The sequence below is a fragment of the Eptesicus fuscus genome, chromosome 21 (genome assembly GCF_027574615.1).
Source record: "Eptesicus fuscus isolate TK198812 chromosome 21, DD_ASM_mEF_20220401, whole genome shotgun sequence".
Classification (NCBI taxonomy): Eukaryota; Metazoa; Chordata; class Mammalia; order Chiroptera; family Vespertilionidae; genus Eptesicus; species Eptesicus fuscus.
The window spans coordinates 12,812,862-12,830,350 of NC_072493.1; the positions used below are offsets into that span (position 1 = coordinate 12,812,862).

The following is a 17,489-nucleotide window of genomic DNA, read 5'->3' on the forward strand; positions in this document are numbered from 1 at the left end:
GCCCGGGTTTCGGGCTTGATCCCCAGTAGGGGGCGTGCAGGAGATGGCCGATCAATGATTCTCTCTAATCATTCATGTTTCTCTCTCTCCCCGCTCCCTTCCTCTCTGAGATCAATAAAAATATATTAAAAAATAAATAAATAAATAAATAAATAAATAAATAAATAAAATCAATAAATAAAATTTAAAAAAATATATTTTGTTGCTAAAAAACTCTAACCATCATCTGAAGTTGTTGGAAAAATGGCACCAATAGACTTACTGGATGCAAGGTTGCCACAAACCTTCATTTGTAAAGAAACACAATATCTGTAAAGTATAATAAAATGAGATATGCCTATATTTCCCCTAGAAGCAATGGTACGGTATTCACAAACTTGGTGTTTATAGCAACTTCATAGAACATAACAATTGCAAATAATACTCTCATATGATCTTCATAACAAAGCTCTACAACAGGTATTACCTTAACTAGCTTTCTTTTTTTTCTTTCTCATAATTAGCTTTCAAAGATGACTAACAGCACATGGAAGAGATCCAACGTGGCAGATGGGAGAATATTCCTACCTCATGCATTTATTTTGAGAAATAAATGAGATCTTTAATGCAAACAATGCACTTCCATAAATAGAAGCTATTATTATCATCCCAGCACTGAACAGATTAGAAGATTAAAAAGGTGGGGTAAAGGCAGTGACGTGTTGGGAGAGGTAATCAATACAATCTCCAGCAGCAAAGACAGCTCATCACCGACAGTAAGAAGTCTGAGAGAAGAGCCGAAAAAACTTAGTGTGGGCCCTGAACCGGTGGCTCAGTTGGTTGGAGGGTCATCCCACACACCAAAAGGATCGCAGGTTCGATTCCCCAGGGAACATACCTAGGTTGCAGGTTCGATCCCTTGTCAGGATGCGTATGGGAGGCAACCAATCAATGTTTCTCACATAGATGTTTCTCAAATCAGTGTTTCAAAAAAACATACCCTCGGGTGAAGATTAAAAAAATATTTTAACAAAAATAAAAAAACTTAGTGTGTACTAGTATATACTAGAGTTCTATTTATTTATAACAGCAAAATACTGACACCCCTCTTAAAGCACTGGTGAAAATCAATTCTGACATAGTCATCTGTAAGTACTGACATGGGAAAATGTCCTAGTAGAAAAGTAAGTGACAAAACAAGTAGCATGATACTGAGGGGGCGAGAAGGGAGATATAAAACACGTTATATTTTCATATACATGTTTTACTGAATGTGTATTAAAAAGTATCCATTTCTTCTCTTTGTGATCACCTTTACAAGTATGAGATTATGGAAGATTTTCATTTTCTAGATCTGTAACACTGAATTTTTCACAGCACAAGGAAAATATAAATCTAAAACAATTAAAGACAAAATTGAGTCACAACTTCTAGTGAACTTATATTAAGATCTGACGAATGTGTATCCATTTCAAAAACCTCAAACAATACCACACCTCTAATCAAAGCAGAATTAGTCTCATCAATAAAATATAAGCAAAACCACAATTCAGCACAACCACTTTCATTTGCAAAGTACTTACATGTACCTCATCTTATTTGATCCTCACTCCAATCCTGATTTAAGTAAAACAGGAATTATGATTTTCATTTTACAGCTAAAGAAACTGAGGCAGAGAAGTCATGTGACTGGTCTGAGGTCATGTGACTTGCCCAAGGTCACAGAGCTAGCAAGTAGCATGTCCATCCCAACTCCAAGACTTCTAGGGTCCTTCCTGTACTGGCAATTTCTATGCCAATTTCTAAGCCTCTGGGTGGAAGGCATTCTTATCTGGCTCTTTGCAGGGTCTCTGGAGAGCAGTGACTTTTCTCAAAGAAACACATGATCCACAAAATTACACAGCCAGGCAGGAAGAAGCCTAGAAGGACCCTGTCACCACAAACAAGGGGCGTGATAGCGCGGCTTGGGCTGACAGGGCACACACACAATCCTGGGACCAGAGCTGCACTCACCATTGACAACTCTCTTGCACTGGAGCATCTTGAGGTCGATTAGCTCCTACGGAGGAATCAGAGGGCACTTGTCAGTCTCCTCCAACAGGCCCGGGCACTGAGGGAGGACCTTCACTGCACACATCATGGGGGTGTCTTGGCCTGTCACCCTACCACCAACAAATCATGGCTTTTGGGACATATAGTGCTGACCTCCCACCCAAGCAAGGCAAGCAGGGGCCTGAATGAGCTTCCCTCAATCAGCTGCTCTCCCCCAAGGACCTTGGAGATATTTGGGACCTAGAAAGGGAGTCAGAGAGAATACAACAGCCCAGGATGTGGACACTTGGGCCTCTAAGAACATTGCCTTCTAGCCCAGCCAGTGTGGCTCAGTGGTTAAGTGTCGATCTATGAACCCAGTGGTCTCGGTTTGATTCTGCGTCAGGGCACACACCCGGGTTTCAGGCTCCATCCCCAGTGGGGGGCATGCAGGAGGCAGCTGATCAATGATTCTCTCTGATCATTTCTCTCTCTCTCTCTCTCTCTCCTTTCTTCTCTGAAATCAATAAAAATATATTTTTTAAAAAGAACATTGTTTTCTCCCTTGATCTTACTTATTAAAAGGTATAGGTCCAACAGGTAAGTGTCCCCTCACAGTCTGAGCCACTGAAGTCTCCTTGTTCTTATAAAAAAGGAATAGAAACACGACATCTGAGGAACTCCCGGAAAACTATCAATAGGGCAGACCTTGGTTGGGGATCAGATTACTGGTCCCTTGACTTTTGCTGAGCTGCTTCATCCTTTCTTCACCTCTAGCTTTACAAGGCTTTTGAGGAGGTTCCTGCATGCCTGGCACACCCTAAGTCCTATAGCCAGTCCTGTGAGGTGGGTGGGTGGTTTGACTATCTAATCCCACAGACAGGCCACCTCCTGTGAACCCAGTTAAGATCACCCAGGCAGCTAATACAGTACAATAAGCCTAGCCTTCAGAGCAACTCCGAATCCACGAGAGGGCACCAGGCATCACATTGTGTCATGCGCAGTACTTAGGGCCCAGCCAACCACCCACACAAAACAGGGGTCTGTCTCCTGCCTCTGCTCTGCACAGGGGCTGGGGCTGGGCGGAGGGCCTAGGTCTCCTCCAGCGGAAGCCCCTTTGTTCATAAGCCATACTGACTCTTCCAGAGGACGAGCACATCAAACACGACAACGAGTTTTTTGGTTTTTGTGGGGTTTTTTTAGTTATTTTTTTTATTGAGGTATTATATGTGTACATATCTTACCATTACCCCCCCCCACCCCACACCCATACATGCCCTCACCCCCCAGAGTTTTGCGTCCATTGTTTATGCTTATATGCATGCATACAAGTCCTTCGTTTGATTTCATATCTCCCCCACCTCTCCCTAACTTTCCCCCACGACAACGAGTTTTAATCAGTATTTCCTCTCCTCCTAACTCGAGCAGAGCCCTGGAGGGAAGGATTGGTCACACACGTTAGGAAAACTCAGCTTTGACCAACCAGGAGGGCCCTGGAGGAAAGGAAGGCAGCATTCTGAAGCTATCACATAAATCCCGCGTCCCTGACTCCCAAAGTGCTTGAAAACAACCCTAAGAAACTCCAAAGAAGTAGCTGGCGGAGGATCTGGAACCTGGCAGGTCACCTATTTCCTGCGGCAGCACTGCTCCCACGGCCCAGCTTCCATGACTCATTACACAGATCAGTTTCACCGGGGCCATAAACACAGAGCCGATAGTCTGGAACAGGCCCTGTGCTACAGTGCACTCACTCGCTTCCTTCCTGGTGTTTCATTCCACATATCTCCAAGTGAATACAACCCCACTTTCTAGAGTCCCAGGAAAATGCTGCCTGCACAGAAAAAGTGAAAGCCCAACGATAACACCTTACAAAAATATAATACAATATCTCTACCAGAATACTGACATTGATATAGCTCAAAGAAGTTTCATCACAAGGATTCCTTTACAGCCACAGTTCCCACCCCACTCCACCCTACCTCAATGGCTTTTAAAGATGGAAATATCAAAAGCACTTGAGGGGCATATCCGGATTGGGGATTAGGGAGAAGCTGCCTAGATCAGCGGTCGCCAACCGGGGGTCCGTGAGTTCCGAAAGGTTGGTGATGCTGGCCTAGATCAATGGTCAGCAAACCTCGGCTCTTTGGCCCCTTGAGTGTGGGTCTTCCACAAAATACCACATACCCTAATTAAGTTAATAACAATGTACCTACTTCTCCTCCCCCTCCTCTAATCCTGGTTTCTCTACCTCCTCCGTAATGAATCTCGCTCATTAGTGCAGAATAAACCTCCTCTTTAACATGAAAAAAATAATAATAATAACAATGTACCTATCTATATAGTTTAAGTTTAAAAAATTTGGCTCTCAAAAGAAATTTCAATCGTTGTACTGTTGATATTTGGCTCTGTTGACTAATGAGTTTGCCGATCACTGGCCTAGATCATTCTGATACATACCCAGTTGAAACCACTGCTCATACTTGCTCATAATCCAGTATCCTGTAACTCTATTTTTCCTAGCAGATGCTTTCTATATCTGGGTGTGAAGTCGTAATATTCTCTGGAGCAGTCAGCAATTAGCTGGTCCACTAGCTCCCACCACCAGAAAAGCCTATGGCTCCTCAAACCAATCTCATCCAGCTTCCCGGGCCTGAATCTGGGCCTCTTCCTCCTCTTCCTAACGTTGAGCTCATTCATTCATGTACTGAATGTATATTAAATCCTATAGGGGCCCAGGCAGTGACCTGACACAATGCTCATCTATCCACCTGGCCCTCCATGCTACCGGCCCTAAGCAGGGTTCATAGAATGTATAAATATCGTGTGTCTTTGTCCTCTGTTGCCTTCACTGAGCACCTGTGAAGTCAATGCCCATTCTGCCAACCCCCCGCCCCAATCCTGACCACTCGCACCCACAGATGGGGAGGAAAAGCTCTCTGGGAAAATCGGTAGCCCCTTACCTCACAGTACACAATGTCTGCTCCATAGTCCAGGGCCAGCAGCCGCATTGGGAGAGTCCCTACTCGAACCATAGGCGCTAAGATGAGTTTGTTGTGGTAGCACAGTGAGAGGCTGTTCACAATCATTCCTCTTCTGCTCCAGCCTGAAGGAAGGGAAAACAAGAGTCAGAAATTCAAATGGAGTAAATCTCTTCTGTTATCCCGGGCTGCCTTTCCTTCTTCCTTCCAATCAACACATACTGCCTTGTTTTCCTTCTCTCTGATCATAAAAATAACACATGCTCATTCATTCATCCAGTAAATATTTATCAAGTGCCTAGTCTGTGCCAGTCACTATCCTAGTCTTTGGAGATGCATTAGAGAACAAGACAGACAAAAATTCCTGCTCTGGTAGAGCTTTCAATCTAGTTAGGGAACACGGGCAAAAAAAAACAACAATAAGCATAACAAATAAAAAAATTATATAGTATGTTGGAAATTTTGTATTGTGGGCCCTCTGTGCCATGGGTTTCACATCCATGGATTCAACCAACCACAGATCAAAAATAAGCAGAAAAACCCTAGCCAGTGTGGTTCAGTTGGTTGGGCATCGCCCTGATCACCAAAAGGTTACAGGTTCAGAGCACATGCCCAGGTTGCAGGCTCGATCCCCAGTAGGAGGCAACCAATCAATGATTCTCTCTCATCATTGATATTTCTCTCTCTCCCCCTCTCTGAAATAAAATATATATATATATTTTTAAAATATATACAAATTTAGAGTTAGAATTAAATATTTAGAGAATATCCTATTTCCCACTCAAAGCATTTGTTAATGAGAAAAAACTGAAATGAACCGGTTTGGCTCAGTGGATAGAGCATCAGCCTGCGGACTGAAAGGTCCCAGGTTCGATTCCGGTCAAGGGCATGTACCTCGGTTGTGGGTACATCCCCAGTAGGGGGTGTGCAAGAGTCGGCTGATCGATGTTTCTCTCTCATCCTTGTTTCTGACTCTCTATCCCTCTCCCTTCCTCTCAGAGAAAAAACTAAAATGATCCATCATATTTGTAAGAGAAAGAGGTGATATAGCATATTGTTAAGATTCTGAACTCTGGAATCAGACAGACTTGCACAGGAATCTGCCCCCAGACATTGAGAATAGCTTCTCCCTCTGGAATATGAGGCTCCAACAGAATCTATGTTGGGGGGGATGCTGTAAAGAGTAAATTCTGCTTGGCCGATCTGGCTCAGTGGTTAGAGCATCGGCCCATGGACCAAAGGGTCTGGGGTTTGATTTCCAGTCAAAAGCATGTACCTGGATTGCAGGCTCCATTCCCAACCCGGGGTTGAGGTGTGTGTGGAAGGCAACCAATCAATGTGTCTCTCCCACATCGATGTGCCTGCTACAGATTTTGGGGATGGTCCAGGGCCAGAACAAGAGTTTGCAATGGCAAATGAGCCTACCTGAAGTGAGAATACATGTGGTAACCTCAGCCTCTCTTCAATCCTCATCCTCTAGGCAGGGTTTCTCAACAGCAAACTTGACATTTTAGGCCAGATAATCCTTTTTTCTGGGGGCTGTCCTATGCATTGCACATCCCTGGCCTCTAACCACTAGATAGATGCCAGTAGCACCTCCCCCAATGTGACAACTAAAAATGTCTCCAGACAGTGTCAAAAGAGAGTAGGGGGATGACAGAAGTAAAATTAATGTAAGTAAAATGAATGACTGTTCACTGTCACTACTCAAAGCTCTCTCCTCCACTGGTTTAACAGGTAACTCTCCAGAAACTCTACTCATGTACCAAAATGGTCTTTTTAATGGTATTTTATGAAACTAAAACACTTTCTCCAGATGTTAAGAACCTTCCAGGTGGCCTGGTGGGCGTGGTTGACCATGGACCTATGAACCAGGAGGTCAAGGTTCGATTTCCCGTCAGGGCACATGCCCACCTTTCGGGGCTCGATCCCCAGTGAGGGGTGTGCAGGAGGCAGCCGATCCATGATTCTCTCTCATCATTGATGTTTCTATCTCTCTCCTTCTCCCTTCCTCGCTGAAATCAATAAAAAATATATATTTTTTAAAAAGAACCTCTCAGGTGATTAATCCACATTTACCTTATCTCCCACCCCACACACTGGGGACTACAGAACAGATAACACCCATTTTCCAGCTCTATTCAGGAAGTATGGCGAGTGTAAGGTATTTTTGCAACCTAAATAATAGTAAAATATTCTGCCTGACCAGGGTTATGTGAGACAAGCCACATACCTGATCACTCCGTAGGGAAGCAGGACCCTCCTCACTACTATTCAAGTAATTTACGTATCTGACTGGGAAGCCAGTGGAGGTCAGCTGCCTGCAAAAGTTGGGTGGGGATGACAGTGGAGTGGAGTGTAAACCTCAGCTGAAAAGAGAAAACGTGCGAAGCAACGAGTCCGCTGAAATAAAGCCTGAAGACCTTCACTGCGACAATAAGCTGAAGGCTATCAGCGTGCCCTCTGGGATCTCAGTTCGGGGTGCAGTTCGGGGGAGGTTTAGCCTAGATCTGCAACTGGCCCTTGTCTCGGCTCCCAGGCCTGGCCATTCATTCAGACTCTCAATAAACACTTATTGCCAGACCTTGCGCGGGGACCACAGCTGGAAAAACATCGCCACACCTTCGAGTTTACCGGGGGAACCAGCACTGGACAGGCCAACACCGGGCGGTGAGAGCCACAGAGGAGAATCGCAGGGATTGGACACCCAATCACGAGAAGCCCTCCGCCCTCCTGGTCCCTAAGGCCACGGCCCCGTCGCCGCGTACCGTCGGACCCCCCAGTCCTGCCTCCATGGCGCACCCTTCCCCAAGGTTGGCCCGGTTCTGGACGTCGCCAACCCCTATTCGGAACTACAGACCTCGCTGCTGCTGCTGAACTCTATGGATGCTCCCTCCTTCCTCAAGGTTCGCCAATTCCGCGTGCCTTACTGAGCCGCGCCAGCCACCGTCTGCGGGGCTTGGCGCGCCCGTGACGTCAGTGCCGTGCGCCTCTCCAGCATCAGGAAAGAAAATATGGCTCTAGCGCGGCCGCCGCGGCTCTCGTTGCTCGCGGCTCAGTGGTTTCTGGTGCCCCGACGGAACCTGGCGGCTAGCGGTCCCGACGAGCCCCTGCCAGTGGTGCGCATCCCACGGGCTCTACAGCGGCTGCAGGAACAGCGGGAGAGCTCGCGGCGGAGCTCCACGCGGCCGGTGCTGGTGCGTCCCGGCCGGCTGCTGATCTCGGCGCGGCGGCCGGAGTTTAACCAGCCGGCCCGCCTCACGCTGGGTCGTTGGGAGACTGCGCCGCTCGCTTCGCGGGGCTGGAAGAACCGGCGCTCCCGCTCGGATCACTTCTCCATCGAGCGCGCACAACACGAGACACCAGCATTGCGGAACCTCTCGTCCGAGGACAGCTTCGCGGATCTGGGTCTGGTGCCGCGAGTACTGCGCGCACTACAGGAGGTTGCCCCCGAAGTCGTTCGGCCCACCACGGTGCAGTCGAATACCATCCCCCCAATACTTAGAGGCCGCCACATCCTTTGCGCAGCGGAAACAGGCAGTGGCAAGACTCTCAGCTACCTGCTGCCTCTCTTTCAACAGCTCTTGGACCGACCAAGCCTGGACTCCAGCAGTATCCCTGCTCCCCGAGGTCTGGTCCTTGTGCCTTCGCGAGAATTAGCCCAACAGGTGCAGGCTGTGGCCCAGCCCTTAGGCAGGTCCTTGGGATTCCAGGTGCAGGAGTTAGAGGGAGGCCGTGGCATGGATAGGATTACAAAGCAACTGTCCAGACAGCCTCCGGCCGATATACTAGTAGCCACTCCGGGGGCTTTGTGGAAGGCTCTGAAACGTCAACTGATCAACCTAGAGCGGCTGTCCTTCTTGGTATTGGATGAGGCAGATACACTATTGGATGAAAGTTTCCTGGAACTCGTGGAGTACGTCTTGGGGAGGAGCAATATAGCAGAAGGCTCAGATGACTTAAAAGACCCCTTCAATCCCAAAGCTCAGTTGGTGCTGGTAGGGGCTACATTTCCCAAGGGTGCAGGTCAGCTTCTGAGTAAAGTCTCTCACTCAGACTCTCTAACCACCATCACCAGCTCCAAGCTCCATTGCATCATGCCTCATGTCAAACAGACATTTATGAGACTGAAGGGAGCAGAGAAGGTACCTGAGTTGGTGCAGATCCTCAAGAAGCATGACAGAGCAGATAAGACTGGCTCCTCAGGAACTGTTTTGGTGTTCTGTAATAGCTCCAGCACTGTGAACTGGCTAGGATATATTCTGGATGACCACAAAATCCAACACTTGAGGCTGCAGGGACAAATGCCAGCCTCAATGAGGGCAGGTATCTTCAAGAGCTTCCAAAAGGGCTCCCGAGACATACTTCTCTGCACAGACATAGCCTCTCGGGGCCTGGACAGTACCCAGGTGGAGCTAGTTGTCAATTATGATTTCCCCCCCACCCTGCAAGACTACATCCACAGAGCGGGAAGGGTGGGCCGAGTAGGGAGTGAGGTGCCAGGGACCGTCATCAGCTTTGTTACCCATCCCTGGGATGTGAGCCTAGTTCAGAAGATTGAGCTGGCAGCTCGCCGGAAGAGAAGCCTTCCAGGACTACGGTCCCTAGAGAACCTTGTCCCAGCGGACATGAATGCAGTGTCATAACAGGGATCTTTACCTGTGTGTGGGTGAGTAAGCAAACTTCTCAGTAGGACACGCCCAGCTGCCCAGTCATCTCCCTGAAGATCCCGGGAGTTACTGGCCAGAATTGGAAGGTGAGCTGCTGAGCATGGCTCACTGTAGTTTTTCACATGAGTCTTGAAAAATAAAGTAGAGTTTGGCTTTGCATTGTGTCATGATTTCTAACAGAAAATGATGTTTTGGCCCGACCGGCATGGCTCAGCCATGCTATCTGCCTTCTTTCCCATCTCCTGGTCACGGAAGATGAGATAGGATTAAACTATTTCACCAAACTGGCAAAATGAGCACATCATATAGCATCCTCTCACTTATCTCCTTGGTTCCAGGCTCTGCCACATTATATAAGCTTTGCCTGAAGTAATGAATAGTTAAGCAAATAATAATGCTCCACAAAACAACTTAAAAATTCTTGCACACTGAAAAGGATCAGGTTGTAGAGAACAGAAATGGGCCCAGAGCATCCTTTGCCAAAAGAGAATATTGTACTAAATATACAGTGAAGCTCTCTTTTTCTTTTTCTTTCTTTTTTTATATTTTATTGACTTTTTACAGAGAGGAAAGGAGAGGGACAGAGAACTAGAAACATCGATGAGAGAGAAACATCGACCAGCTGCCTCCTGCACACCCCCTACCGGGGATGTGCCCGAAACCCATGTACATGCCCTTGACCGGAATCGAACCTGGGACCTTTCAGTCCGCAGACCGACGCTCTATCCACTGAGCCAAACCGGTTTCGGCAAGCTCTCTTTTTCTTATGTGAAGAATCAGGCTCAAAGGGATAAAAGAATTTGCTCAGCCGAAATCGGTTTGGCTCAGTGGATAGAGTGTCGGCCTGCAGACTGAAGGGTCCCAGGTTCGATTCCGGTCAAGGGCATATACATTGGTTGCCGGCACATCCCCGGTAGGGGGTGTGCAGGAGGTGGCTGATCAATGATTCTCTCTCATCGATGTTTCTAACTCTCCCTCCCCCTTCTTCTCTGTAAAAAATCAATAAAATATATATATTTTTTAAAAGTCAGATTTCAAAAGGCCAATTTAAAAAAAAAAAAATTTGCTCAGAATCACACCGTAAGTGGGTCAGAATCTGATCAGTCCTACCCAGGGTTGTGTTCTTCCCCACCACACTAGCTTTCGTCAAATGTGATCCATGCACAGGATAACTGTATACCTCTGTTTTTCTTGAATAGTCCTTTACATTTTTGCCAGGCACAGGTTTTTTTTTAATATAATTTTATTGATTCCATAAAGGAAGTGACCAGGAGAGACAGAAACATTAATGATGACAGAGAATCCTTGATCTGCCACCTCCTGCACGCCCCCCTATGAATCAAGCCTGAAACCCAGGCATGGGCCCTGATCTGAAATCAAACCGTGACTTCCTGTTTCATAGGTCAGTGCTCAACCACTGAGCCACAGTGTCTGGGCAGGCACAGCTTTTAGTATCACCCACTTTGACTCTCAAAAGCCACCCAATTTAGACAGTACCTTGGTCACTATCCATGGACCACTGTATCAGAACTGCCCAGGAAGCACCCTGGCTGATTTTGCTCTGTGGTTAGAGCATCAGCCTGAAGGGCCTTGGGTTTGATTCCCAGTCAAGGGCAGGTACCTCGGTCGCAGGTTTGCTCCCCCAACCCCTGATCAGGGCATGTGTGGGAGGCAGCCACATTGAGGCAACCATATCAATGTTTCTCTACCCTCTTCCCTCTCCTCCCTTTCAGTCTCTCTTTAAAAAATATCAATGGGAAAAATACCGTCAGGTGAGGATTAAAAAAAACAACAACTGCCCAGCTCAGCTGGTATGGCTCAGTGGTTGAGCATCGACCTATGAACCAGGAGGAGGTCACGCTTCAATTCCCAGTCAAGGCACATGCCTGGGTTGCAGGCTGGATCCCTAGTGGAGTGCATGCAGGAGGCAGCGAATCAATGATTCTCATTATTGATGTTTCTATCTCTCCCTCTGAAGTCAATAAAAATCTTTAAAAAAAAACAAAAAACTGCCAGGAAGCTTGTTCAAAGTGCAGATGTCTGAGCCCCACTCCAGATCTGCATGCTTTCTGAGGGTTGTCCCAAGAATTCACTTACAGGTATTTTCAAATTGTTTTGTAGGATCTATAGGTGAGTCTCAAGCCCTCTTAAGTTGATAAATCATTCATCTATGCTATACTGCCTTCCCCAGCGTCCCAACCAGGTCCTGAGAAGATACTGGTACTCTACCAGATCAGAGGGATGCTCCCAGATAAGTAATCTCTCAAGCCTTGGAGAATCTGAGTGATCTCATGCTGCCCCACCTGCCAAGACAAACCTCCTCCAGAACCATCCCCTTCACATTTTACCTCCTACCACTCCCCAAAGGTAATCATCTCTAATTAGTCCTGACTTTGCCCTAACACGCATGCAAACTCAAACCCCTTAAGAGTGAGCAACTTTTGAAATGGTAGCTAGGCAGTCTACCTTCTGGGCACATTCTTTCTGCAACAGCCCAAGTAAACTAATGTCCCATCTTTGCTTATTAACAGTCAGCAACAGAGATCCCCCTCCTAAGGAAGATTATCTCTCATTGCTAGGAAGTTCTTGACTACACTATCAAAAGGTGCCCCAAATACGGGCCTGATCATACTAAGGGCAGGGTTGTCTATTTCCTCTTCTGAGTAACTCCAAATTAACTTCTTTTTATTAAGATTTTAAAATTGATTTTAAGAAAGGAAGGGAGAGAGAGAAAAAACATCAGGGGCTAAGGAACCTGCAATTGAGGTACATGCCCTTGAAAGGAAATTGAACCTGTGACCCTTCAGTCCATAGGCTGACACTCTAACCACTGAGCAAACTGTCCAGGGCCAGATTGTTTTGATCCCTGGTTGAGGTGCATGCAGGAGGCAATCTATAATGTTTCTCACACATCAATGTTTCTCACACCCTTCCTCTCTCTCTAAAATCATATATTGTTTTAAAAGTAAAATAATAAATAAAATGGTCCCATCATTCCCACTCTGTGAAGTCATTCGGGACCCTCACTTTGCCTTGGAGTACCTTTAACATCTCTCCCAGTGTCACTTTGAAATGTGATGTGCTTGTCCTTACACTCCTATCAGCTATAAATTTAGAGCCCCAACCTGACGCCCTACCTTTGAGCAGAATACCTCTCCACTACCGGTAACCTTGTGTAGGCCCTTAATCTGTTGGTTTTTGAGTCCTCAGTTCTAAAAACATGATGGTTTTATGAACTGACATTTGAGGCAGGACAAGGTCACGAAGAACTTGTCTTTGCTGTTACTCTTCCCAACTGAAATGTCTCCTCTCTCCTCTCCCCGGGTCCACATCTCACTTGTCCTTCAGGCCCACCACCAGGGAGCCTTCCTTGATTCCCCCGTGCACACAAATCTCTGCCTTTCCAATGGTTGGATACTTACTAAGAGGGTCAATGCCTTAAACCTGGCTGTCTTAGGTTAATCTTGCTTCTCATGCTAATCTCAGAATGGAGTTTCTCTTGCCTTCCTGTGGTCCCTAGGGCTGTGCCAGTCCAGGAATATACTCCACACGGAGTGGCTACTTGACTAAGGCAGTGGTCGGCAAACTGCGGCTCGAGAGCCACATGCGGCTCTTTGGCCCCTTGAGTGTGGCTCTTCCACAAAATACCACGTGCGGGCGCACACGTACAGTGCGATTGAAACTTCGTGGCCCATGCGCAGAAGTCGGTTTTCGGCCTGGGCGAGTCTATTTTGAAGAAGTGGCGTAAGAACACTCAAGGGGCCAAAGAGCCACGTGTGGCTCGTGAGCCGCGGTTTGCCGACCACTGGACTAAGGCATGGATGGGGAGGGCCAGGTGTGAGGGCACAAGCAGGGCACACTGGGTAGTGATGTCTCACAGTTTTCATGGCAGGGTAACTACAGATACGTGGTGTTCCAGGGAAACCTTTCCTCAGTTCTCTAGCAATACCAGTCTGTTCGGTTGCCTGAGAAAGATGATTTACCGGCTCTTATACCTTCAATGTAACTTATCCAGTCCTCTGGGAGTGCAGCACAGCAGGTAGGCCTGGGCTGGGCATCTGTACAGGAGAGTTGGTGTACACACAACCTCACCCGCCTGCCACATGATCCTTTTGTGCTTGTCCATCTCACCTGAGAACTGCCCTAGCTATACGTAACACCAGTGGCCTGGGGCCCCCTCAGAGACCCACAGAGTTCCTGCTCTCTGCTGAGGACAAGTGCAATGTCATTCCTCAGCAAGTGTTCAGAAAGGTTCTCATCTTTATTAATGTAACCTTCCCCTCTGGCCTACAAGGTACTTCCAATCAGAACCTTTACTTCTTTACTGGCCAGTCCCTTAGCAAAAGTCAAGTTGCCAACATGGGAGAGGTTCTGAAATGATTTATATTAGACTAGTAGCCCTGCGCACAAATCCATGCGTCAGTAGATCACTGCCGCCCTCCAGTAGCTCTCTGCCCATTGCCCTGCCCTCATGTAGCTCCCTCTGTCCTCTCCCCCTCCCCTCATAGCTTGCTGCCCTGCCCCCTCCTGTAGCTCTCCACCACCCGCTTGTAGCTCGATGCCCCACCCTCCTGCTGATCCGTGATTCAGACATTACGGTTGTTACGCCTCACAGCATAAGAGATAATCAGCATATTCCTCTCATATTATATAGGATTATATAGGATTGTTTTCCCAAACTTGGAAGGCATTTCCTTAAAGCAGGGGTGGGGAACCTTTTTTCTGCCAGGGGCCATTTGGATGTTTATAACATCATTCACTTAACATACAAAATTATCAGCTTAAATACCAGCCTGCTATATTTGGTCAAGCATTTAATTAACTCACCCCTAATGCCTTGGCAGGGCCAGACCAAATGATTTCCCGGACCTTACTAGTATACATACAGCCTGAGGGCCGGATGTTCCTCATCCCTGCCGTCTGGCTTCAGAGGTGACAGTCTGTAAGAAATCTTTTCTGGCCCTAACCGGTTTGGCTCAGTGGATAGACCCCTCAGTGCCTGCAGACTGAAGGGTCCCAGGTTCGAGTCCGGTCAAGGGCATGTACATGGGTTGCCGGCACATCCCCGGTAGGGGGCGTGCAGGAGGCAGCTGATCAATGTTTCTCTCTCATCAATGTTTCTAACTCTCCCTATCCCTTTCTCTCTGTAAAAAAATCAATAAAATATATTAAAAAAGAAAGAAAGAAAGAAATCTTTTCTGTTGCGAGAGAGATGGAAAGGGATCCTGATTGCAATTATTTTTGGGGTCTGTTTTCTCTGGAAATAGGGAAGATTTTCTGTTCTCCTGCTGCTGCTCTAGGCCCCGCAGAATTGCTTTTGCAGCAACACCCCTTCTGTAGGGGACTCATAGCAGTGATGGGTTAAGGCTGTGTTTTGGATGCCAAGCAGATTAGAAGGCTTCAGCAAGAACCTGGGAGAGACATGAGAGAGGGGACGTCCTGGCGGCACAAGTGACTGATCAGTTCTGATTTTCTTTCCAGCAGCCATGGCTCCCACCTTTCCTCCTACACCTGGTCACTACCATGTCCTCTACCAAAGGTGGGGCGAAACCCGAGTGGGCTGGCATGGGGAGACATACTGCCTGGCCGGTGGCTACCGGTCCTACGGGGATGCTCCTTTGGCCACCCCAGCAAAGGTGGAGGCCGAGAAGCCAGTCCCCAGAGGAGCACGTAAGAGGCATCGACCTCTGGAAGAGTCTGATAAAGACCTCAGATGCTCCAGCCCCAAAATTCGGCGATTGGAGCTTGAGGGCAAAGAGGTTGATGCCCTCCTGGCCAAGTCAGACAGGGATTCCTTGGACTTCTCGACTTTGAGCTTCTGCCTCTCTCACCAGGAGAGGCCTTGAATTCTTACATCCATCCATTTGTCCAGATATCCTCTACTGATCATCCGCTGGTGCTGGCCCTTTGCTGGGGTGTGCAGTAAGGGGGCTGGGCAAGTCTTCAGTTAACCATCACACGTGCTGGCATAAGCACACAGAAAGATGGGCTGCGCGGGCACCAGGTGCCGGTAGAGTAGAATTAGGGGGAACAAAGCTTGAATCCCACAGACTCCCTGGGGAGCCTTTATGGGTCAAGCGCCTGTAATTCAGGTCCCTCTAACCTTCCCCCAGTTGATGGCACTACCTCAAGGATGAGGGACAGCATGCAAACCAACCTCAGAACAGGAGCCCTGTGGGCTTCACATTGAAGTCACCAGAACATCTGGTCCCCAGAAGCAGCCCAGTCAGACTACCACTTGCAACTTTGCTCTGCGGACCTTGTGTGCTGGTCCTCTGTACTGCCTGAAATCAGGCAGAGCCTGGCTGCCAGAGAACCCAAATCATCACTCATCCTCATCAAAAAGCAGCTGTACAGCCTAACCGGTTTGGCTCAGTGGATAGAGCGTCAACTTGTGGACTGAAAGGTCCCAGGTTCGATTCCAGTCAAGGGCATGTGCCTTGGTTATGGGCACATCCCCGGTAGGAGGTGTGCAGGATGCAGCTGATCTATGTTTCTCTCTCATCAATGTTTCTAACTCTCTATCCCTCTCCCTTCCTCTCTGTAAAATATATTTTAAAAAATAAAAGCAGCCGTACAGGTGAAAAGGAAAATGTGTGTATTTAGTGGGGGTGGAGAGAGGGGGGCAGGACTTGCAACCTAGTTCAGTATCTGGTTAAAACTGTAGTCTTACTTCCCCACTCTGACTGACTTGGGCGGAGCTGCAGGGACCCTCAGGGGCCCGCCACAGGAGGAGGTGTATAGGTCAGAGCCTCCCCACGAGTTCAGTTTAGGCTTTGGATCCGGATTCCCCTGGAATAACAGAGCTTCGAAATAAAGGTTAAACTTGCCTCCCTCAGAGTGCTGGCTGATCCGATCTCCCGTGCATTCTGCCACAACACAAATATGGATGGGGATGCTGGCAAGGGTTCTAAAGAGAAAGGTGGGGATTAGGAAGAAGGCTGAGTGGAAGTGAGATGCCTCCATGGTTATGCACTTCAAGCAAGAACAACGATCACAGCCTTTTGAGGAAGGAAAATATGCAAACTGTTCAGAGAGGGTAGCCTCAGCTTTGCGATTGGAGGATGTAAGTCTGTGGCTACCAGGCTCTTTCTGGCTGAAGAGACTGTTGTTTCTTGAAAATTTAACTATGTTAGTCATCATGGGAGCAGAACCAGAGCAATGTCCAGAAAGCAGCAGCGACAGCCTGAGTCTCCAGGATCAAGGAGCCCTGTATGTGGAAGACCAGCTGCTCACTCACACACTTCTTTCTGGTGGCAAGATTTTCTGTTCTAGTCCTGCCTCAACAAACCCACCAGTTGGAGACTGCGAGAGGACAGCACATGCCAAGGCCCTGTGGCAGTTGGCAGCCTGGCTGGTGTGGCCACAATTTAGAGGGTGAGTGGGTTTTTCGTAACAGGGTGACTGTTGCTGAGACTAGAGAGGTCAGTGGGAAAAGACTGCCCAGGACTTGAGAGCCAAGTAAAGGAATTTGGTATATCCTAAGAGCAATGAGAAACCACCAAAGGACTCTAGGCAGGAGGACATTCGATTTTTTTTCCTTTTTTTTTTTTCTTTAATCCTCATCCAAGGATATTTTTTCCATTGATTTTTAGAGAGAGTGAAAGAAAGAGAAACATCAATGTGAGAGATGCACATCGATTGGTTGCCTCCTGAAGAAGCCCCAACCAGGGCCTGTGCCGGGGAGGAGCCTGCAACCAAGGTACATGCCCTTGACTGGGAGCCTTCAGTCCACAGGCCAACACTGCTTTATCCACTGAGCCAAACCGCCTAGGGCAACATTAGATTTTTCAAAAAGTGATAGGTGTGTGTGTGTGTGTGTGTGTGTGTG

At 47.7% G+C, this 17,489-nt stretch overlaps 2 protein-coding genes across 2 annotated transcripts in view; one reads left to right on the forward strand and one right to left on the reverse strand.

The window, feature by feature from the left end:
- The window catches only part of DUS2 (dihydrouridine synthase 2), a 33,133-nt gene extending 25,238 nt beyond the window's left edge, over nucleotides 1–7,895 (reverse strand). The window contains exons 1-3 of the mRNA XM_008139938.3: nucleotides 7,849–7,895; nucleotides 4,971–5,113; nucleotides 1,993–2,038 (exon numbers count right to left, since the gene is read on the reverse strand). Coding sequence (XP_008138160.1) covers nucleotides 1,993–2,038; nucleotides 4,971–5,096 — 172 coding nt within the window. The 5' untranslated portion in view covers nucleotides 5,097–5,113; nucleotides 7,849–7,895. The remainder of the gene's footprint in view (nucleotides 1–1,992; nucleotides 2,039–4,970; nucleotides 5,114–7,848) is intronic.
- Nucleotides 7,896–7,981: 86 nt separating this feature from the next.
- Nucleotides 7,982–9,814, forward strand: DDX28 (DEAD-box helicase 28). The gene has a single exon (XM_008140135.3). It carries the CDS (start codon nucleotides 8,003–8,005, stop codon nucleotides 9,632–9,634), a length of 1,632 nt encoding a protein of 543 aa, XP_008138357.2. The 5' UTR covers nucleotides 7,982–8,002; the 3' UTR covers nucleotides 9,635–9,814.
- Nucleotides 9,815–17,489: the final 7,675 nt, after the last annotated feature.

What these genes read in the sequence shown, in the direction of transcription:
- DDX28 (XM_008140135.3), top strand. Translation starts at nt 8,003, where the DNA reads ATGGCTCTAGCGCGGCCGCCGCGGCTCTCGTTGCTCGCGGCTCAGTGG.